This window comes from Brienomyrus brachyistius, chromosome 1, assembly GCF_023856365.1.
Source record: "Brienomyrus brachyistius isolate T26 chromosome 1, BBRACH_0.4, whole genome shotgun sequence".
Lineage (NCBI taxonomy): Eukaryota > Metazoa > Chordata > Actinopteri > Osteoglossiformes > Mormyridae > Brienomyrus > Brienomyrus brachyistius.
The window spans coordinates 18,818,548-18,841,997 of NC_064533.1; the positions used below are offsets into that span (position 1 = coordinate 18,818,548).

A 23,450-nucleotide genomic window follows, 5' to 3' on the forward strand; every position below is an offset into this window, starting at 1 on the left:
CTGTTTCAGTACCTGGCTCCCGACGCGTTACTGCAGGAACTAACAGTGCAATAAAACACATATATATAATTGGCTGTGGCAACAGACTTGGGTGACTCGAGCAAGTCTCCAGGCTGAATCAGTTGAAAGGCGTCCCATCAGAAATGACAGCGTCATCTTAGTGTTACCTTTTCACAGTACACAAACACGTCCCACTGTGTTACAGAATAAGGAGTACATTCAATGTATCATGTCTCCTAGTCAAAATATTTTATGACAGGTTGTGTCTTGAAAAGGACAAAAACACCTATTAGGGTAGATCTTTGATCTTGAATACTGTACTTATATACAATAACTATAACGTTTTTGAATCAGTAGGCCTACTTTATGCGCTTAGATATGCATAACATTTTAGGAGATATGCAGGAGAATTTCAGGATTCTGACAAATAAACGCGCACACATTGTGAAGGTTAAATATAGCCTACATGTAGCCTGTGCTTTTTATTGCGTACGCCACATTTTTTTTTAATTCAGACATACCTCAGCAGGATACCGATATAAAACAGGTCTACGAATCGTCTTACAGAAGGCATTTCTGTAATCCTTTAAGTCTCAAGTACTTCTTACTCGTCTTTCAGTACCTGCGGCTTATCGGTTTACCCTGGTGCTCGTCTGAGATCTGAAATAAAGAATAAAGAGAGTATGATAAACAAACAAACAAATATATAATTAAATGACGCACGTTAGTAATTCGTAACCCGTATATACTACTTAAAGTTGTGGTAAAATGTATACATTATAATGAATGTTACATTTCACAGTAATGGATTAGGTGATCTTCTAAGTGCCTCTGAAATTAGCGCATAATTACCGGGCATGTGATGCAGAGTTTTACATGAATATGTTCTTGTTCATTTGGGCATTTTTCTTTTGGGGGGGGGGCAGCCGATTCAACACTGTAGTTTCACGAGTGACCTTATCCCCTTATTCCTTGCCTAGAGAGAAGCGACAGGCGCGAGCTTCCCCACTTTCACGTGCTCTCCGTTCCAGAGGCGCGCATATTAAAGCCCCCCAGGTCATCCTCACTGTTTCATTTATCTGCCAAATGCGCATCAAAAACGAGTCAACCGCCAGCGGCTCCGCTGTAAGTAGAGATTTCAAGGGGAAAAAAACAGAGTTTAAAGTATGCTCACTTCTGTATTTATATATATTTAATATCTTTGCACCAGATTCTTAATGGGTGAAATCATTAGTGTCGTGCGGTCTAGCGTAGACGTAGTTAATTCTGATAAGTGACTGACAGCCCACAAGTCATCCGACCATCACAGATAAACGGTATGAAAGGAGAGTATGCGCAAGTAATATTGGAAAAAACCAAAGCGTATGGTTGTTGCGGGTAAGTTTCACACCATTTACAATGTACGTTATGTGCACTCTGAGAAGTCTAAATCGGTAGTGTGGTAGTGTACTGTGTCATTTTTAAGTTAATGAGACACATAATGCATAGTGCCTCATGTTGAGCTATAGATACGATTAAACCCTGTAGATGTTAGCAAAATTCGCTGATTGTCAACAACTGCTCGTCTACACTTATTTCAAAATTAACCTAAAATGGAAGCAGTTTCTTGTTTAGCTAGTCTTTAGCAACACTTCCAAAATACCTGGAAAACATAGAAAATGTCAATGTGAAATAAAACAAATACACATCTGATATTAATTCACTGGATGCCTTTGAGTCTGACGGCCACTTGACTCAATTCCATCTATATTTCTTGATCTTAGCTTGGTGCTGGAGCGTTTGCAGTCTTCTTGCCATCACTGCTCTTTTTTTGCGCAAAGATCTTTGTTTATCAGCTTATAAAGCACCATTTGTTTCCAGGCTCTCGGAAATCCTCTCACATTTGCCGCAGTGCAGCGCTTTTTGTGGGCGCTGTACAAGCCACTCAGATGCAATTGATTTCCATGAAAATACACCGAAGCCTTAGCGAGGCACCCGATAATGCGAGGCATCTAACCGGAGAAGACTCGAACAGAATGTTCATTACGGACTTTATTCACTGTCTACACAGAGCAGAAATACTCAGGCACTATTGCAAAACTTTAACTTAATTCACACATGATGAAGAAACAGGTGCGCTATTAACTCTGCGCACTCCGGCAGCGCTCTGCAATTAAATAAAACGTTTTTATTTGCTGCGATTTGACCAGGAGGTGCTTACCACTGTGGAAGCGTGAAAGTGTAATGGCGGCATTTAAAGGCATCTGGACGCAGGAGTTCTGGCGGGCGGTCTCTGCGGAGTTCCTGGCCACCCTGATCTTCATCCTACTCAGCCTTGGCTCCACAATAAACTGGGGAGCTGGCAAGGAGAAGCCACCCCCACCAGACCTGGTGCTTATCTCACTCTGCTTCGGCCTGAGCATCTCCACTATGGTCCATTGCTTCGGGCACGTCAGCGGGGCCCATGTCAATCCAGCCGTAACGGTGGCCATGGTTTGTACTAGGAAGCTCAGCTTGGCCAAGGCTGTGTTCTACCTGGGAGCCCAGTGCCTGGGAGCGGTTGTTGGGGCTGGAATCCTTCTCATGGTGACGCCCAGTTCTGTGAGAGGTGGCCTTGGAGTAACCTTGGTAAGATGTGAAGGATTTGCCCATAGAGCAGCAGTAGGTTCATTCCTGTGACGGTCTGGCCAATTTCCCGCTTTCTTTTCATGGCACAGGATTAGGTAGAACACCAGAACTGCAAAGTTATCGGAAAAGCCGATAAACTGAAAGCAACAAAGACCCACTTTTCCAAAAAAAAAAAAAAAAAATTTTAGCTAAATTCTCAAAGGAACATGGGAGGATAAATATTTAGCATCTACAACAAAAAGAGCAGCAGGCAAATGCCACTGCTGGGAATCTGTTTGGTTATGTTTGGATCATTAGTTAGCAATATTTGGAAAAAGCAGAGTCTTAACCATTTTTAAAACACCAAGCAGTTACTGCTGAACGTTTTCAGCAGCGACTGTGAACTGATGACTTCAAAAGGTCATTCATTTTCCAGCGTTAAAGTTTTCCTAAACTCCACTTATGCTAATTCGCAATGACTGTAGAATACGTAACGTTGACACCTAGGACCAAATTCATCCCTGCCTTTATACTATGATATAACTGGAAGTCACAGTTCATAGGACGCACAAATATACATTTGCTCTACAATAAATGAAATAGCTTATATATGAGTATGTAAGAAAATGTGAATTCATGCAATTTATTTGTTTATGTAAGTAATGAGACATACATTCATGCTGGGTTAATTTCAGTATTACAAGACTATTAATGAGTTGGAGATTTCAGCTTCAGAGAGTACAAATCCAGACCAAGATTTACTTTCAACCAACTGGTTGAGTATAAAGAGTCAGAGTACTTAACTAGTAGGTTGAAAGAAAATCTTGGTCTGAATTGTACTCTCTGGACCTGAAATCTCCACCTCTGCTCTTAATTAAAAATAAAAATAAAAAAAATTAACATCAGTTAGAAGGCACTTTACGAATGAAATAACCTAATTTTGTTACATATTTTATTGATAACATGGTGTGTTTGAATGATATAATGGTGGTGCCTGTGAGTTTATTGATGAACAGCATCTTTGCTGTTGTCTCCAGGTAAATTCCAGTATCTCGCTGGGTCACGCCCTAGTGGTGGAGCTCCTGATCACCTTTGAGCTGGTCTTCACCATTTTTGCTACATGTGACCCCAGACGTATCGAGCTCAAGGGTTCGGCTGCCTTGGCCATCGGCTTTGCTGTCTCCATTGGTCACCTCTTTGCTGTAAGTAGCCATTGACAGTCGTGTCAAACAATCTAGTGCAATAGAACATTGGTAGGTACCTAACCTAGGGACATACTATACTGTGCAAAACTCTCAGGCTCTCAAAGAAAATTATGATTAAATGATCTTCATGTTTGTGTAAAACTATGATGTTATGCATGTTGTTGGAGAAAGCGTCAGGCTTTCCACTCCAACTCTGCACACAGGACCAAACTACAATACAGTATATGTTGGAGAAAGCGACAGGCTTTCCACTCCAACTCTGTACACACCATTAATTACGAGACAACACACTTAGAGTTTTACTTGCACAAGGGTAACCACACTCTCTGCATGCTAGGCTACAAAGGAATGTGTTACAAAGGGTGGTTCCCCTTGGCACCTTTATTTATAGTCAATGGGGGGCAGGGGTCTTGGAGTGAGAACAAAGAAAAGACTGTGAGAGTAAGAAGAAGTTCTGGTTTTCCTCAGGTAGACAACTATTTAAACACGTGCTCAGGATACGTGTAAACTAATATAATCTAAAGTATGAAGGTAAAGAAAAACAAAATAATGTATATACATATTTACACTCATTGCTGATTATACAGAAATGATAACAAATGATTACTAACAGTTTCTTCAACCTAACAGTCCCTCCTGTTTATCATGACAGTATGATCAGAAGCATCAGTATTGTACAAATTGCAAAAACACTTTCAGCACAACCGTCATTCAGATCACATCATCATCATTATTAAGAGGGCTAGACAAGGTTAGTAAATCCATTCGTTCTTCTGCAGTGTATAGCAGAAAAACAGAACTAAAAGTGTGTTGTATCATGGAACGGAGGCAGGGTATAATACAAATGAAACAACAACATACAAATAATAATGTAACAAGAATGGGGAGTGAGAACTTTAGCAGTAACTGCCACCAGGACCCAGTGAGAAACCAGTCCAACCATGAGGGACTGGCATGGGGATCCAGGGACATATGTGTACAGACATAACAGTTAGTTAAATTGTCTTTCTTTGCTGAATCATAAACATAACGGTACCAGTAGTTTTGTAGGAAAGGATGGGTCTCATTTGTGGAGATAGGTCTCAGGTGGGAGCCGTCATGTGTCCATCTAGGTGGGCGAAACACCTGCTCTGGTGAGTGCAGAAGCAGACCAACAATTCCCATAAAGAGAATTACACCGAGAGTTACCTTACCACATCCCCACCCAATCAGAGCCATTCTAAATGGAGTGCAGATCAGCTGTTTTCTTCACCGGGTTGAGACGTCAGTATCCTATTGATTGCTGCGCCTTTGTAGCGGACTTCCACTGCTACTCCGAAGGTACAGAGGTCTCTGACACGGGCTTGATGGGCTTACAGTGACTCTTATGTATCCAGGAAGGTCGCTCTGCTATTTTCACCGCTGTTAGTGTTGTGAGCAGGACTTGATAGGGTCCGTCCCACCGAGGCGTGCTCCAATCCTTTCGCAACAGGACCTTGACCAGGATCCAATCTCCTGGCTGCAGATTATCCTGTTGAACAGAAACAGAATTTACTGGCAGACTACTGGGGTTATGTTTTTGTTGCGATGTTAGTAGTTTACGCATCCAATCGGCTAACGTATTTTCTCTGTCTGCTTTTCCTATATCACTCATTTCGGTTGCTAAGGGAAACGGTCTACCATACACTATTTCAAATGGTGTCAATCCTGCAGGAGTGGGAGTTATTCTCATCCATAATTTTACTAGAGACAAACATTCTGGCCACGGTCTTTTTGTCTCTTCCTGTCTTTCTGAGTCTTGTTTTAATGGTGCCGTTGGTCCTTTCCACTAAGCCTGCGCTCTGGGGGTGATAAGCACAATGATTTTTGATCGTAAACCCGAGTGCTTGTGAGCAAAGGGACATGGTTTGATTCACAAAATGAGTCCCATTGTCCGATCTTATAATATGAGGTATGCCATAGGTAGGGAAATAATGGCCTACCAAACATTTTGCAACGGTCATTGCATCACAGTGTTTTACAGGGTATATTTCTACCCACTTAGAAAAGGTGTCTATAATGACTAGACAGTACTTCTTCCCTTGTGACCAAGATAATTCAATGAAATCCATATGTACAATTTGAAATGGATACTCAGCTGCGGGAAACTGGCCACGTTTTGGCCTTATGTTGCCTTGTGCATTGTGTTTACAGCAAATTAAGCACGCTCGACAAAATTGTTTTGCATAATCAGAAAAATTTATAGTATAAAAGTATTGTTGAATAATATGTACCATCCCTCCTGTTGAGACATGGGTGTTTCCATGGCTCACTAAGGCAGCTGTCTTGTATAAATTTTTTGGTAGGATGGGCTTGTCATTCATATAATAAGTTTTCCCTTGCTGTATTGCTCCTCTCTTCATCCAGCTCTGTATTTCTGTTTTAGGTGCATGAGTCTGTGCATCACATAGTACATCACTATCTATCAACAAGACATCTGTAACATTTAAGGCAGGTTGTTTTTGTGCAGCACCTTTCGCCGTCACGTCCGCAAAACTGTTTCCTTTAGCTATTGCGGAAGCATCAGTTTGGTGTGCCTTACATTTGCATATCGCAAGGCAGTTTGGTAATTGCACAACATCTAACAACCTGAGTAATAGGTTCGTATGAGTTAAAGATGTTCCTTGCGATGTCTTGAATCCTCTATTTTTCCACACTCTTGCATGGTGATGAACAGCTCCAAACACATATTGACTATCAGTGTATATTGTAAGTGGCTTGTTTTTGAAGAGCTCACATGCCCTAATTACAGCATAGAGTTCAGCCGCTTGTGCTGAACAAGCAGGGGGGAGTGCATTGGCCTCTAACACTTCAGTAGATGTAACTACAGCATATCCGACCTTGTTCTTCCCCATGTCATTTTTTGATGCTGATCCATCTACAAAAACAACTGTTGAATCTGGTATTGGGGTCTGTAAAATATCTGCTCTTGGTTTGGTTTGTTCTTCCACAACTGCTTTGCATGAATGTGGTTCTCCATCTTCCGCTGTCGGAAGAAGGGTGCTAGGGTTGAGAGGACCACATCGCTGTATCGTGATGTTTGACTGTGAAAGCAGGAGTGAGACTAGGGTCAGATGTCTAACATGTGTGAGGAATGGCAGTGGCGTCTGCAGTAAAACTAAAGAAACTGAATGTGGCACCTTCAAAGTGAGTGGGTGACACAACACTAATTCTGCTGATAATTTCACTGCTTCTGCAGCAGCTGCACATGCCTGCAAACACTGCGGAAAGCCAGCTGCCACTGCATCTAATCGTTTAGAATAGAACGCTAATGGCCTCTCTTTTGCGCCGAATGGCTGTTTTAATACTGCCTTCATATACCCTTGATTTGCATCAACACATAGGGTAAATGGTTGTTGATAATCTGGCAGAGCAAGTGTCACATTAGTTTGTAACATCATTTTTAAGTTTGTGAATGCCAATTCTCCTTCTTTTGTCCACTGAATTTTATCTTTCAGTGCCATGTCCTTCCCATAAATCAGGGTTTGTAAAGGTTGAACGAGTGCAGCATAATCAGGTAACCATTCCCTGCAATAATTGCAAAGTCCTAAGAAGGACATCATTTGCTGTTTAGTCTTTGGCTTTGGTGCCTCTTGTATTGCCTGTTTTCTAGTTTCTAATAACGATCGACCTTGTTGGGAGAGTTTATGTCCAAGATATATAACTTCCTCTCTGCAATACTGTAATTTTTGTTTTGATGCTTTATGTCCTGTATCATACAAATGCTGTAACACTAACAGTGTGGCTTCTTTGCAATGCTGTTTTGTATCTGAAGCAATTAATATATCATCTACATACAGTAGCACTTGACTATGGGACGGTATTTTACAGGAACTCATTGAATACCGTAGTGCCATTGTATATACATGTGGACTTTCTGAAAACCCTTGAGGGAGTCTAGTGTATGTGTATTTATGTCCTTTATAAGTGAAACCAAATAAGTGTTGTGAATCAGGATGTAGTGGTACTGAGAAAAAGGCATTACTCAGATCCACTACTGAAAAATACTTCTTGTCAGGGGACAAGGAATTTAACAAAAGGTGTGGATTAGGCACATCTGGTGCAGCATGTTGTACTATTTCATTTACTGGTCTTAAATCCTGCACCATGCGCCATTTCCCTGTATGTCCCTTCTGGACGGGGAATATAGGAGTATTGCAAGTGGCCTCAGGAGCCTCTCGCAATATTCCTGATGCCAACATATCCTGCACTACAGGGGCTATACCTTTCTCTGCTTCAGGTTTTAACGGGTATTGTCTAACTACCGGGCGGTGTTCTGATTTCACAATTACTTTGTAAGGTGAAAACCCCTTTACCAGTCCTACATCAGTGGGGGAGGACGACCACAACCCTTCCGGGAGGCGATCTAGATCTGGACATGATCCCTCCTCCAGGGTTGGAAAAATTTGTCAGGTTGGGTCCTGCAAGTGTGTGGTGAGAGTGGTTTGAACTCTCCATCCCAAAGGAAACCGCCACACATTGTGTTTTTTGTCATAGCTCCAAAAGGAGCCAGGTACGGGTTGGTAGTCATTGTAACTGTGCATGGAATCTCGTAAGAACATCTCTACGTCCCTCCACTGCATCTGAGGTGGTTTTGATAGAGATACGTGTGGTGTTTCCCCTCTGAACACAGCCTGTTGTTTATTAGATAAGATGACTGAAGCAGCAGAAAAGCCAGTAGTGGAGTTAACATATATATGTTGTAAGGTGATACAAGTGTCTTGAAGGGCATGAAACGTTTTGTCATAGGCATAATCTGGTCCTAGGGTGCCTTTGTACCACATAGTGACGTGTAAGGCATCGCCAGGCATGAACTGGGTTTGTTTAGGGGACTGCTTTTCTCTAGTTTTTCTCAATATTTCACGTGTCTGTGCTGTCCCCCCCAGATCTAGGGACCAATAATACTGTGGAGCTGACATGCCATGTATCACGAAAGTTTGCTTTTCTACTATAGCCTTCATGCCAGTGGGTGTTGCAATCACACTAATACCCATTTGTATCATAAGATCCCTTCCTAACAGATTGACTGGACATGAAGGGCTTATTAGCACTTGGGCGTGACATTCTAACTCTGTTTCCTCATCTTTTATGCTAACTGGATTTGTCAATTGATGACTTTCAGCTTGGCCTCCTGCAGTTCGGATATTTATGGAGGACGAAGAAAAGGTGACCCTTGGAGGGCTAGTGGTTGACACTGTTCTACAGGCTCCGGTATCACATAGGCACTCATATATTTTCCCATTTATAATAAGCCTTCGTTTTGGTAGTTCTTCAAGTTGTTTTAGTGCTAGCAGTTGGCAAACTGCTTGCAAATCTATCTCTTCTGTCTCATCCTGTTTTTGCAGCTTATCTGGCTCTTTTGATAGTTCACAGGCTAATTGTCATTGATTCTCTGTGGAATTTGGGTTGTTTATAAACTTGGTTCTACATTGCCTAGCTAAGTGCCCAAGTTTTCCGCATGTCCAGCAAGTGTTATCTTGCTGTAATAAATTTCGCTGATTGCTCCTAAAAGCACCTCTCCCCCTTCCTCGGCCTCGTGACCTTCCTCTGAACCCTCCCCTCCCCGGAGGATTCATATGTATTATTGCAACAGTATCATTAGCAGCAAACACTGCGTCTGATTTCTGTTTTTGTGCTGTATGGGCGTGTTGGGCATATTCTAGGGCTTGCTGTACTGAACCAGTATTCTGATGTACCCAATGTTTATCTATGTATCTCTTCAGTTCAGGTTTTAGCCCTGTGATGAACGCACGTTTTAACTGTTGCTGATAAACTCCTCCATTTTCCTCATTATAAGGAATTCCTGAATTCCCTCTAAACACCACTCTCATCCTATCCATAAAATCCTCTGGCTCTTCTCCATCTTTTTGCTTGCATTGTGCAATTCTGCCATAATCTGCTCGTCTCATAAACACTGTCTCTATCCTTCCATGTAATTGCTGCATACTCTGTTGCAGAGCTTGTGAATTATGTGCAAGTGGTTGATTGTCTGGTCCATGACCAGTAAAGTCTCCTGCTACTCTTCCCCATTTATGATTGAACAGCTGTCTTAAACATTGGAACATTTCTCTACCATTCAGGTGGAAACTGCTCTGTAGTTCCAATATTGCTGTCCAAAATTCTGGTACCCCTTCATCAACAGGAGGTATTCCCTTTAATGCTGCCATTCTATCTTCAGCTGTCCATGGTCTATAGACTAACATTGTTTCAGGTCCTCCATCTGGCTCTCTATTAGGGTTTGCCACCTCCACTAGGGGGCATTGTAATTCTATTTCTTCCTCTTCACTATCAATATCAATGCCTTCATTTCGCGGATGCCATCGAACCTTAGCAGTAGCTAGATCGCGCACAGGGTATAACGTAGGATCTCTACTCCTAGTTATAATGGGGGAAGAAGGAAGAGCTGATGGCTTCTTTGGTATTGTGCCCGTAGCTGATGGTTGTTTTATTTCCCTTCTATCTACGGGTTGCATGGGGGCAGGCAATAGTGGTGGTGTTGGTGGTCTATTTTCTCTATGTTTTATTTTGGCCACCGTCTCATCTAAAGTGACTAGAGCGGCTGCAGTTAATTTATCCTTTCTATCATCCTTTTTCTGCTTTCTACGTACATCTCTTAACTTACTTTGTTCCAACCAATTATCTGAATACTTATATTCTTTTTTCCTTTTCTCCAATTTTCCTTTCTTCAAGGTTTGTAACATTTCTAGTCTTAAATTTCCTTGTAATTTTAAGATATCTGGAGTGTGGAGTTTCCCTTCAAACCCATGTTTTTTTCTCCACCTCTGATTACTTATTTGTCCTGAACCTGGGTTATATCCTTCCATAAACTTCTCATCTCCCTCTAGTTCAATCCTCTTACTCTGATTCTTTCCCATTTTTTTTCTTTCCCGTCTCCGCACTACACAGGTCCTGGGTGGAAATTCACTGGTACAAGATATATGGGAGGACACCAATACGGCCTTCTACTACACGCTGTTCGTGCAGCGGTATCGGTTTTCAGGGATGAAACCCGTCCTTGATCCTTCAATCACCAGTACTTCTTTCCCACCAGGCAAAATAACAAATGGACTGACCAAAGCAACTCTAAGCCTCTATAATAGTCTTAGTCCAGTCATTCACACAATACATGCATGTTCATATTTCGCTTAATTACGGCTAAGCCTAACCCCTTTTCTGCTTAATTACGGCTAAGCCTAACCCTTTTTCTGCTTAATTACGGCTAAGCCTAACCCACGTCAATTGACCCGGTTATTTCGCTGAATAACCTTTGTTGTCTCACCTGTCCTGTGTGCCTGTGTTCCGCCACCGAGGTCCGTCAGACATCACCAGACGTCGAGCGCAGTTCTAACCACCGGCCTGATGACGAATTCACGTTACAGGTCTTTCTTGCACCCGTCTCCGAGTGGCTGTCGACAGACTTCGGTGTCGCTCCTCTCGGTGCGCTGGCGATGTCGTCAGGTGTCCTCGGATCCGGCTCGAAGGACCAAATTATATGTTGGAGAAAGCGTCAGGCTTTCCACTCCAACTCTGCACACAGGACCAAACTACAATACAGTATATGTTGGAGAAAGCGACAGGCTTTCCACTCCAACTCTGTACACACCATTAATTACGAGACAACACACTTAGAGTTTTACTTGCACAAGGGTAACCACACTCTCTGCATGCTAGGCTACAAAGGAATGTGTTACAAAGGGTGGTTCCCCTTGGCACCTTTATTTATAGTCAATGGGGGGCAGGGGTCTTGGAGTGAGAACAAAGAAAAGACTGTGAGAGTAAGAAGAAGTTCTGGTTTTCCTCAGGTAGACAACTATTTAAACACGTGCTCAGGATACGTGTAAACTAATATAATCTAAAGTATGAAGGTAAAGAAAAACAAAATAATGTATATACATATTTACACTCATTGCTGATTATACAGAAATGATAACAAATGATTACTAACAGTTTCTTCAACCTAACACATGTATTGGCTTAACCATCTCAAAACCTCTCCTAAAATCACCTTAGTATTTCCAGCAACCATCCAATACACCCATGTATTTTTTTACTTGACCACTAACAGACCTCATATGGCTAATGTGACTTTTAAAAACTAATTTAGTTAATTAATTAATTAAGTAAGCTGGCTACATTTAACAAATACCTGGAATTGCTGGGGTGTCCTTGAGCTATAGTGTGGGAACCGAAGTGGTGTTCATCTAGCCCTCCAACAATCAGTAACTTTTTGGAGCAGAGAAGAAATCCATGTTTGTTTTTATTGTGTTGCTGTTAATTTGCATATGTTCTAATGTTAAATTGTGTTTTTGTCTTGAGCAAGTATACATTTACTACCCAGACATTTCCTTTGACTGCTTAAGACTTTGGCACAGTACTATTTACAGGGGCGGGGCCATAGGGGAGCTGGTCCCACCTGAAAGCTGATTGGCCCCCTGAGTGCCCCCCCTCCTGCCATTTGCTGATTCAAAACATATCATAGGCCAATGATAAGGTTGGGTATGAGTTATGAGTTCTTATGTCTTCCACCTTAAAGAACCCTAGGATCACCACAGACGTAAACAGAATGATGTTGAACCTCGCAGCTGTTACAAAGTCTCCATCAGAAAGTGCAGCTTTGCTCATATACACTTTCTTCCCTTCAGCTAGACAGAGGTATTCCCCCTCACCCTCCATTGGTTTAGCCCACTGTTAAATGATGTCATGTCCATGGCAACGGACCCTGTGGATCGCAGCCTGTCACTTCAAGTGAGCGTTTGAAATCAACACAGAGCAGCTCTCAGTTTCCACAGCTGAGGCTGCGGGGGCGAGTCTGGCACCTCAGTCTGGCTGCTTTCTGGAATTTCACAAAAACAGTCAATAGAATACAGAGACAGTTACGTAATTTTCATTTATCAGAATTCCACACCAAATCCAGCTTATTGTAGTTGTAGCTCTGCAGACAGGCATTTGATAGTTATTCTCTTGTGTGGTTGTCAGTTGTGAAGGACAGACAACTTATATTAAAGCTACAACAGAAGCACATCAACAGTCGTGTCAGGTTTCCTAGCAACGGGAGAATAATTTATTAAGAGAATGAGTAGGTCTGATGCAGAGTTGGAGGGTTTATCCTTAAAGGGATGAGACTCTTTTCAGAGCTCTTTGTACATGTCAATACTGCTTATCCACTGGTTTGCAATACATATTCCAAACAGAAATCAAAACTATTGGACAAGTTGTACCAGAATTTCACCGACTAATTGTTGTCCTGTGGTTTCGCTAATTACAGATCCCTTATACTGGAGCCAGTATGAACCCGGCCCGGTCTTTTGGACCTGCTGTTGTGACCTGGAACTGGGAAAACCACTGGGTATGGCAGAACCACGGGGTCAATGTGCTCCTGGCCAGATTCGGCCCAAGTGTGGCCTGTGGTCCGGAGATGCAAGGTGGAGTGGCTATAAGCTGAGGTTGTGGTAATTGGCAATGCAAAACATTAATTCCAGACATACAAAAGTGAGATTATTAATGGTGTCTCAGACCAGATTCATTGTTAAACAGTATAAATATGACATACCCTTGGGCCTTTACATCTGTGCCACCATAATGTAGTACCTGAAGATGTACATAATATGTGTATATATGTACATATACACTACCAGTCAAGAGTTTTTGCACACCACATGTTTTTACCACTTTTCCATTTATTTCATAAACTGCGGATTGTTTTATTCTTGTTAAGCATCGGAAAGTTGACTGAACTATAAATGAAAATAGAAGTCAAATAAAACAAATTTCCTTTATAACATGGAAAGAGTATGTAACAGTGCATGTCTGACGTCCCACTAACTGGTTGTGTGGTGATGGCAGAGTCACATTCTGGGCTGTCCTTTTACTTTAAATGCACTAGGTGACTGTTTCATCCCATGAAACAGAGCAGTATTTAATGTCCCTTGCAGAAAGAATGTCTTGAGTTTTCTCTGCTAGAGGAGGTTACTTTGATGAATCAAAGATATGATATTTTCTTGCTAATAAAGGTACTCAGTCGGTGGACATTTATTTCTCATTATTTGTCAAGAATATTGAGTGTATTTTTAATAGATGTTACGTGAGTGACACACAAATGCAGATATACAAAATCTTAGTGTGTGCAAAAGCTTTTGACTGTGTGTGTGTATGATTTTGCATGTGAGATATGCTTTTGTCGTTATAATAGGAATATGAAAAGCTGATACGTGATTTTTATAGGAATTCTCGACAGATGCATAAAAACCAGCACTGATGCATCGATGGTTAGTAAGATTATTGCATAGTAAACAAATAAATGATTTAGCACATTCAGTGGAGAATCCAAGCCAGTGAGTCCGTAAGACGATTTAGAGATTGACTGCGCAAAGTAGGGCCTCACCAAACATAAACATTTGTCTGACAGATGTTTCATCTTGACAGCATTAGTGATGCCAGTGTTTATACGGAGCTTGCGCAGCGTGATGTTTGAGCAGGAGAAATTGTTTGAGGGCTCTTTGGAAGTGTTCATGGTGGAGAAATCACTGCCTTACGTGCAATAACAAGAAGGGGCCCACCTCAGGTTCCTCCCTGGGAGGCCCCGGCCTCCTACAACAGGATCTGCGAAGCTTCTTTGTAGCGCGTGGCCCACATAAATTCCCAAAGCCGACTCAACGCGCTCATCTCAGGGAGACTGGCATCAAAGTTTCATCAACCCAGATCTTGGCGACGCCCCGATGTTTTATGCATCAAAGGTCTGAGAAAACAGGAGTTACAAAACTGAGGTGAAGCGTGTCAGCATGCAGGTGCTCCTAACCGGCTGGCTTTTTCCCCCTTACTGTTTTGACTCAGATAGCAAAGAAGAGGAGGGTAGCTCGGGGTAGCACGGAAGTGGGCTTTTGAAAAATAATGTGCCATATGGCTGTGTCTACAGGTATACTGGATGGGCCCGGTCATGGGTGGGGTGGTGGCAGCCGCCCTCTATGATTATATCTACTGCCCCGACAAGGAGCTCAAGAAGCACATGAAGGAAATGCTGTCGATGGTGCCCTACACGCCCACCAAGTACAAGGAGGCAGAAGACAGCCGATACCCAAGAGACTTGGACGAGCTGGTCATTAAGCCGGGACCCTTCCACGTGATCGACGTAGCTGAGAGGAAGGACAGGGACCCCGCCCGGGAGGTACTGTCCTCTGTATGACTAGCATGTGACGTCGAGAAAGGAAAGCGGGCCGTGACCTTTGACCCCCAGCTCGTGTCCACCCTCAAGGAGACATACATCTGCTAGGACTCGGCGTAAGAGGACCATCCTCAGCTGAGCAGCTTCACCTTCATATTGAACGGCCAAGGAAACCACTGACCTTCATTTATAGTAGCCCCATGTTCAAGCCACCAAGATGACTAAAAATCAACATAACCAACATCTGACATAAGCAGGGGCGTATACCGAGGCCAGGTACTGAATCCAGTTGGAAGCTGATTGGTCCTCAGTAAGTCCTCTCCTCTGTCACTCACTGACTCTAAACATATCATTGGCTAACGATGAGGTTGGCCCCTCCGTATGAATTATGGTGCCTCTAATGTCCACCACCTTAAAAAAATTCTAAAATTCTCCTAGGACATAAAATAACGTTCCCTTTCTTATTGGGGGTTTAATTAGCAATGTAATTACACTATGCTTTTAAAATAACGGTTTAATATGCAAACACCTCCAAACCTTTCTATACTGTAGTTCCTCCTTTTTTAATGTATGTTTTTTCGACATCCTCATCAGAATCCTCGTTAAAATTACAACAGAAAATATGCCTGTGTGAATTTGTTTTTAACAGATGTAAGAATCGTTTTTTAAAAACACTTGTATATTTGGGGTGTATATAGCGTATATATTTAATTGATTAATTCAAATGCAATGGTTTTCATTCTGTACCTCTGAATTCTTTCTTTAGCAACTGAAAGTCCAGATTCATTCTTTCCCCTTTTTACATATATTTTGATGTGTCATTATGAAAATCAGTTTCCATTGCTTGCACATTTGTTATAGCAACTTTAACTGCAGGTTTAATCATCTTGTGATGTTATATTTCAAGATGAATTAGATATCTTGTTAAGTAGGCATATTCCCCAGGGTCAGAATGTTCCACGTTCTGCAAATGTCATGTGTTTTGGTTACGTGTATGATATATATAACATAATACACGATTCATTATATTAATATTTTTTAATACACGTATCTTGTGTAATTCTTTGTAATTTTCTGTAGGATTACGTTCGCAGATCTGTCTCATTCTGCTTCTTTTTGCTTTACGTTTTATTCCGTTAAAAATCGGTTTCTCAAAGCGGAGCCGGTCCTTTCCCTCTCCCCGGTTATAGGCACTGACTGCATTGACCCGTCAGAAAGGCTATTATCCTGTGACTGTACGGTAGCCTGTAAATGGGACGGATCTCCTTTACAGCGCGGCAGGGTTGCCCCCTGTCGCCGGGCACCGTGTAGTCCGAGCATTGAGAGGGATGATCGATGACTTTGTCTAACGGTTGGCGCTGCCTTGCGGACTACGCGAAGTGGAAATTAATTCTCCCCTTTCTTTATTCCGCTCCTACAGACCGTTTTTCTATGGTCTCACTCCATCACTGCGAACACAGTAACAAGTGGTGCTTTATTCTGCCCAGAATTTTGCGCGATTCTTCAAAATGATGAGTTGTTCCCTTGGGATAGGACTGGGGTGGGAGGGGGGGGGTGGTACCCTTCCACAGACAGTTACTCAGCTGAATGCCATTTCTAGATTTCAAGGTAAGTATTACACGGAGATCGGCCATTAGCCTACTTTTAGGTGCAGGTTTTGATGGTATATGTGCAGCTAAGGGACACGCAACTAAACGGTGAGGTACATAGTAAAGTGAAGGGCAACGCGGTAGTATATTTAACTAACTAGCCGACACCAGGCTGGGTGACATATGAGATTAGTCGCTTTGGGAGTGTTTGCTCTAACGAAAAATAAAGCTGTTTTGTATGACTCTTTGAAGGGAAGTGTAACTGAGGAAACGGTGGGTTACGGAAGGTATTTCCATTTCATTCGAGGAGAAGATGCATCCCTAATGGAAACGTGCCTTAACCATTCACGTGCCAATTTAATAATAATAATTAAATAATTATTAATAATTTAACTCCTTCCAAATAAAATTACCATTTCCAATAAACCGTTGGCCACAAATCGGATGAGGGCAGGGCGCCAGAAACACTGGAATAATCGTTTCCTTTCGACATTAAGTTGGGCTGTCAAGATGCTGGTTATAGACCCTGATTCTTTTAGTTTCTGGCCGATCCACATATTACCCCCTAACCTTCACACCCTGAGAATCGCTATGACCATAAGTATTTTGTGATGTCAGATGGTCTTCGTGTCGTCCCACTCAAAAATTCATGCGCGAATGCCCGTTTTATAGTTTTTCATTATGCTAACCACGTAAGCTTTGTATGATTTAATTATTTTGTTTACGATGCTGAGGAATACGGCAAGAACCTGAAAATAGTGCCATGGGTTTCTTAAACAGGACAATATTACCATCTAGTGGTACGACTGAAGATATTCACTGCCTTTATTGTTGTTAAATATTATTGTTAATTGCGAACAGCGTGGCTCAACGGTTAGCTCTGTCGCATCGTACCTCCGGACTTGTGGATTTCTTACATCCGTAACATCAACAAATGGATATTAATTTCTAATTCCAAAATTATTATTTTATCATTCTCCTCACAGATATTCCTGTTTACTTTTATTTCCATCTTACAAGGAAACTTTAGATCAAAAGCACTACAGTGCATAAACACAGCAGTCAAAAAAACATTTATACCTGTGCCTGTGTGGTTAACTTTAATGGGCTGCTGTTTTTATAAATACTGTGCACGTGTTCAGCACAGTAATAAATCCACATAATGAGAGCCTCAGATTTATTCAAGGCATTTCTGTGTTGATGAGTTTATGTGCCCCTTTAAGCTAATATGGGTTTTACTGCTATCATTAATCAGCCCGTAGTTATGGCACGTAGGGTACTCTATAAAATATCATCTTTGATTAACCCCATCCAAAAGCCACTCTTGTTTGAAATAAAATGGAGCTTTAGTTCTTACTTCGCCTTTCGCTCTCCTTTTAATTTTAAGATATTCAAATATATAGAGGTGAGAGCAAAGCCTGAGGTCTGAGCTCAGGGTTGGCCATTCATCCAGGGCCTCTGGAGCATTTTCCAGGAGGTTAAGGGCCTTGATCCAGGACCCAAAGGCCATGTGACTATTCCGCTGAGCATGGGATTTGAACTGGCAGCCTTTCCATCATAGGCATAGAGGCCTAACTTGTTGAGCCACACACCATAAAGAACGTGAAGTCTGGAGGATGACAGTTCTTGGTTAGCGTTACACCTACAATACCGCTATGCTCCTGAAAAGCACACTGACTGTCACACGCTGAAACTGTACAGCTTGGGACCCGTAGGTTGCTGGATGTCTCATAGATATGGTGACCAGCACTTTCAGCTCTGCTAGTTTTGAGATACTACCCATGAACTGCCCCGGGACCTGAGATTTTTCTGATGATTAAGGAAACTTTGGTGTTATGAGAGAAAAAAATGGATGATTGTGTGTTTTTTCCTCTATACCATCATCAGCATGCTTAAATTAGGTCCTCTTGCTGAATGGGCTAAATGCTACTTTGCTTTAACACAAAGCTGACAAGTGCTGACATCAACAGTACCTGCACAGAACACGGGCATCTCAAGCATTTGTCTATCCTTCCATCCATTTTCCAACTGCTTATCCAATATAGGATATTGGGGTCAAATGTCCCAAGATAAATTTTAATAAGCATCTGATTGGCACTTGAAATGGGTGACAAAGTGAGTTCTCAGAGAACCTGAGCTGCACACCTTTAGGAGTAGGATAAACCCTGTTTGACTTCTTTTTCTTTTGAGTAACATTCTGCTGACCAGTTACCACAGGGCTAAATCGGATCTTAATTATAGTTTCACCAAAGATAACAACTGAGGTAGGGCACAGACCAACGGACCCTGCTGCAGGTAAGAGATCCTTCAGAAGATAGCCACACAGAGGTTAAAACACTGTTAGCCAGCCCATCGCAGGGCACACTCACACACCATTCACTCACACATGCACACCTATGGGCAATTTAGCAACTCCAATTAGCCTCAGCATGTTTTTGGACTGTAGGGGGAAGCCAGAGTACGTGGAGGAAACCCCATGACGACATGGGGAGAACATGCAAACTCCGTACAAATGTGACCCAGGCGGAGACTTGAACCGGGGCCCCAAAGGTGTGAGGCAACAGTGCTAACCACTGCACCACCATGCCGCCCCCTATAGATATATGTGTGTGTGTGTGTGTGTGGGAGTGAGTGACAGAGAGAGAGTGAGAGAATATAATAACCAACTAATACACTAAGTAACTTAAAGATCTAGGTATACCTAGTCAGTTTCTGTATGATACTGTCTAGATTAACCACTGGGCATGGTTGAGCAGGAACCTTCCCTTTCTTCAACGACTTTCGTACATAAGGAAGTAAATCAAAGCTTGTAAGGATTTCGCTTCAAAAGCAACACCCCAATTTAATTAGCGATTAACAGCGGTGGCAATACTTTTCCTCCTCTTTTTTGTGGACAGTGCGGTTGCAAAGACTTACCAAATCGAAGCAGGGCAGTGAATGAATGAATGAATGAATGAATGAAAATGTGCAAGGAATGTTGCCAATTCAGTTTAAAGTTGAACAGCCCACGTAAACTTAAGACCCAAAAATATTTGTTGTGAATCACAGCGGCGCCCTTAATTTACAATATTAATCACAAACACGTTTATTATGGAGGTCTATGATCAGGTACTAGGAGCACCTGTTAGGTATGCCTGAATATTTAAAAACTGGAGGACTTATGTAAATTTTCAGCCCGATTACTAGACTGCAAATCAGCTGAAGAATGTTGAACACAGCAAAAAAGTACAACAAGATATCAATATTGCACTTTTCTTGTTTATTACTCGCGTAAAGTGCCCCGAATTAAGGATTAATCCCTTATATTGCCGATTAGGGTATCCTTTCCCCGGAGCGCGTCTTCAAATGGTCCAACCTGCTTCGGCGTCTATATGGTAATGTCTTCTTTGTTTACTCACCGTTGAGGGAGGGGAAATTGTCTCATTTAACAAAAAGGACCAAATTACCAATGTTTAGACTTATAATTAGCAAAGGGTGTATGATTAAAAAACTTGCGGTGGGTATTTTCTTTTTAAATCCCAGGGCACCGCGTTTTTCAAACAGCGCGATGTGGGTAGCGAGGCTCTGCCTCTCGCAGCGTTCCCCATTTCTTCTCCCGTAGCTATTTATTAAATTTTAAAATGTAATTGCTCCATTTAAATTAATTGGAGAGAGAGGGGAGAAAAAATGCAGTTAGTCTCTTTAAAAATTAATCTTGCACAGTAACGTCAAAGAAGGAGAGAGCCGTCACAGGGAGTCTCGGCAAAATCCATCTGTAAAACTCAGCTACATTAAACCCCAAAGTACCTCTGTCCAGAACCGAGCCCAAGAAATACTTTGCGGCGGAGAACTTGAAATCGGACTCGGGCTTCCTTAATTTAAGTTGCTTGTAGGGACGTTACCAGAGCCACAAGCAAGGTTCTCATTATTATGAACAATTTCACTGAGGAAATATAAATATTAATCATAGCTTAGACAATATTTTTCAATATTAAATAGCTTGATGAATATTTGAGGAGACAAATCAAGGGCGACGTGCCAGGAGGGTGTATGTAGCATTAATGCGCCTATCATGGGGGTGTACGGTACCGTCAGACGAATGTTCGCTCTTTAATTCCTGTTTTGGGAAATTATGTGTTTTATATCTCCAACGTATACATTTTAAGATCAGCTTGCGGTGTCAACAGCGAATTTTATTCCTGTTTAAACACATTGACTGTCCTTAATGTCAAAGAAGCCTGCTTTTACCAAGCACACCTCTCTTTCACGGTCAGGAGGGGGCGCACTTAGAGCTAGCGTTAACGATACTGAACCTAATACAGCAGCAGCCCAAGATATATTTCACCACTGTTCCAAACCATATGTTTTACACGGAAGTGTCTGGTACAATAATGCGGTGTATTGTCTGGTATAATAATACGTTATATGGTCCAGTGCAGGTCTAAATGCCCCTCTTGGTAACCTATCCCCGACATGCAAACACTGAGCAGCCCTGGCGGTCCGCAACTATGCATGGAAACAGTTTTTTCGTGGTCTGCCGCTGATGCTGGGTGGCCAACAGACAACATCCCTGAACTAATATTGCTCCGTGATCCGTTTATCCCCGCCGTGGGAGGCACTGGGTGTGTTTCATAAACCTCAAGTGCCTCTCAAGATGGCAGGCTTTTGGCGCCTGAATTTACCTCATAGGTTGACAGCTGACTCCTTTCTGCATTTTGTCACCCAAAACTTTAGACTCTTTCTATTGCCTCTGCGACAAACTACTTGTTAATTTATGAACAGGACACCTTTTCGTCCCTCGGCTATCTGCGATGTCTCCACAACTCAAATTTGGCGCCAGTTTAAGAAAATGTAACGTTTTATTTGTGCAAATTAAAAATAAATAAAGAAATAAATGCAGTTGTGAATGTATAACTCAGGTCTGCCAAGGGTTGGAAACGTCAGGTTAGTTATATAGCTACAGTAGGTCATGTAAGCATTAACTGATGACAGAAATCAGGGTTACCAACTCTCACACATCTGGTGTGATATTCACGCTTTCAGATTCTCATACTTACGCTGGACATCTTACGACAAATCAATATTATTCCATTATTAACCTAAAAATAGCTACATCAAACGCATTGGGCAGTTTGCATACCCTATAGACTATTTACAGGCTAATAAAACTGTTACATAAATGTAAATGTATGCGGACTTGTCTAGAATTGACCAACACTGGAAACCAAAGCTGGAAACCCTGAGACATATTTGCCTGAATTAAAACGGCTCCATGGTTTATTACCACATTATCATTCTATTCCCATTTCTGCACCATTACCTTAGAAAAAGGTTGCATTAGGTAATTATGCATGTGCTGAATGGCTGGGAAAATAACGTGCACAGTATGAGAATTATTGTTATTGCGGTTAACGTAACCTGTGACGCGAGAGCTCACTGGACTCTGCTCGTGCAGCGCCGTTACTCCATTGCATGCAGGTTAGCCGGACTTGACCAGAACTACTGGAACTGTGCTCCGGGTTTCATGCAACGTCAAGCGGGCCAGCAGTGTGGACTCGGGGCCTATTTAGGCTGCCTTCAATTAGGGGACTTAATCTTCTCATTTGGAGAGTTTGTCAACGGTTCTCTGAGTATTTCATGAAGTGAGACATTCCTATAACTCGGTGTCTAAAGGGCTTCCTTGCCAAAGTGCCTTTTTAAGCGGGTACTTACTTTGAAAAAATAATGGAGGATATAAAAAGCTAGTTGTTTTGTGGTTTCTGTATTACTGGTGAGGCATGCTTTGGCAGTAAACAGAAATAAACCCATCAATCCTTAACATTACATTAGCAAGAGGAATATTGACCCATTTGTCTGCCAAAGTTATATTTCACTTTCAAAATGTCTATATCCATTATTTGAAAACCCGTCAGCCGGAGCGTTACATTAAAATATATGCCTATTCTGTTGCCTGTTTATTTAACGTCCGTTTGCCTATAAAACCTTTAAGAAAATTAACAATTATAATTTTCGGGAATTAAAACAATGTTTAGCACTTTAACCTGTCCGATAATTTATACAATAAACAAGAAAGTCTCCTACTTCCTTAATAATTTAGACGTAAGCTAATGTTGATTTATTCAGGAAGGTTGCCGCCACTAGCGGTGCCCGCAGTGCTGAAATTTGAATTAAACTAGGACAGTAGCAGGCTAGTCTGTAATAACATTTGTATAATTTTATTATTGCTCTCGGCTGAGTTCATTTCCTCCTCCAGTAGCTGCATGAAATTGTTTGATTCTCGGATCGCCTTGAGTTGCGGCTCGGCGGTGCAGGTGGTGCGGGGGGATTTAACATTCTCACACACCGCGCCCGCATAAATAACGTTTTATATTATTAGCCCACATAATGTTGTTACATTTGTGACTTTAATGACATAACTCACTCCCAGAAATGACAGCCTCATGTCAAAGCTGTGATATTGATATCTCGACTCATCTCGTACCATGTAATAAATGCGAGAATTTGTCTGTCAGGAAACCCATGTGACGGTATCTGAGTAGTTTTTCTTTTCAGGGCTGGATTATGGAATTTGAAGGTGATTGTGGTTCCAAATGTTGTAAATATTCTAATTCTAGAAGAAATTTAAGTCTTTAGCCCGGTGATCACTGATGAGGGAACTTGGTGTTGAAAGTGTTCTGGATAGTTCTGTGGCTGTCAACGTAGTGGGGGAACTTTAAGCTAACTGACGTGATCTGAAAGAAGATGGCTGCAACATGTAATATGTTTCACTTCTTAAATATAAATGGTTTGTAAACGAGCTTTCAGTAATCTGCTTTATTCTCACGCAGTTTTTGGGTGACGTAATCCCGGGGGTAATTGCCGTCTCCGGTGTCACTCCTCTTTAAATTCCGGGGGGCTGAATCTGGGGATGGTAGC

General features: G+C 41.9%; 1 protein-coding gene across 4 annotated transcripts; it reads left to right on the forward strand.

Moving 5' to 3' along the window:
* The first annotated feature begins 1,134 nt into the window (after positions 1-1,134).
* Positions 1,135-15,957, forward strand: LOC125748483 (aquaporin-4-like). Of its 4 annotated transcripts, XM_049024691.1 has the most exons (6): positions 1,135-1,377; positions 2,190-2,607; positions 3,624-3,788; positions 13,075-13,155; positions 14,722-14,970; positions 15,058-15,957. In XM_049024691.1, the coding sequence occupies exons 1-6, from the start codon at positions 1,319-1,321 to the stop codon at positions 15,073-15,075; spliced, it is 990 nt and encodes a 329-aa protein (XP_048880648.1). In that variant the 5' UTR covers positions 1,135-1,318; the 3' UTR covers positions 15,076-15,957. The 4 variants fall into 4 exon arrangements, with proteins under 4 accessions (XP_048880648.1, XP_048880639.1, XP_048880657.1 ...); XM_049024682.1 differs by having other exon boundaries at positions 14,722-15,957; XM_049024700.1 differs by lacking the exon at positions 15,058-15,957 and having other exon boundaries at positions 13,075-13,231; positions 14,722-14,906.
* The last annotated feature ends 7,493 nt before the right edge of the window (positions 15,958-23,450 follow it).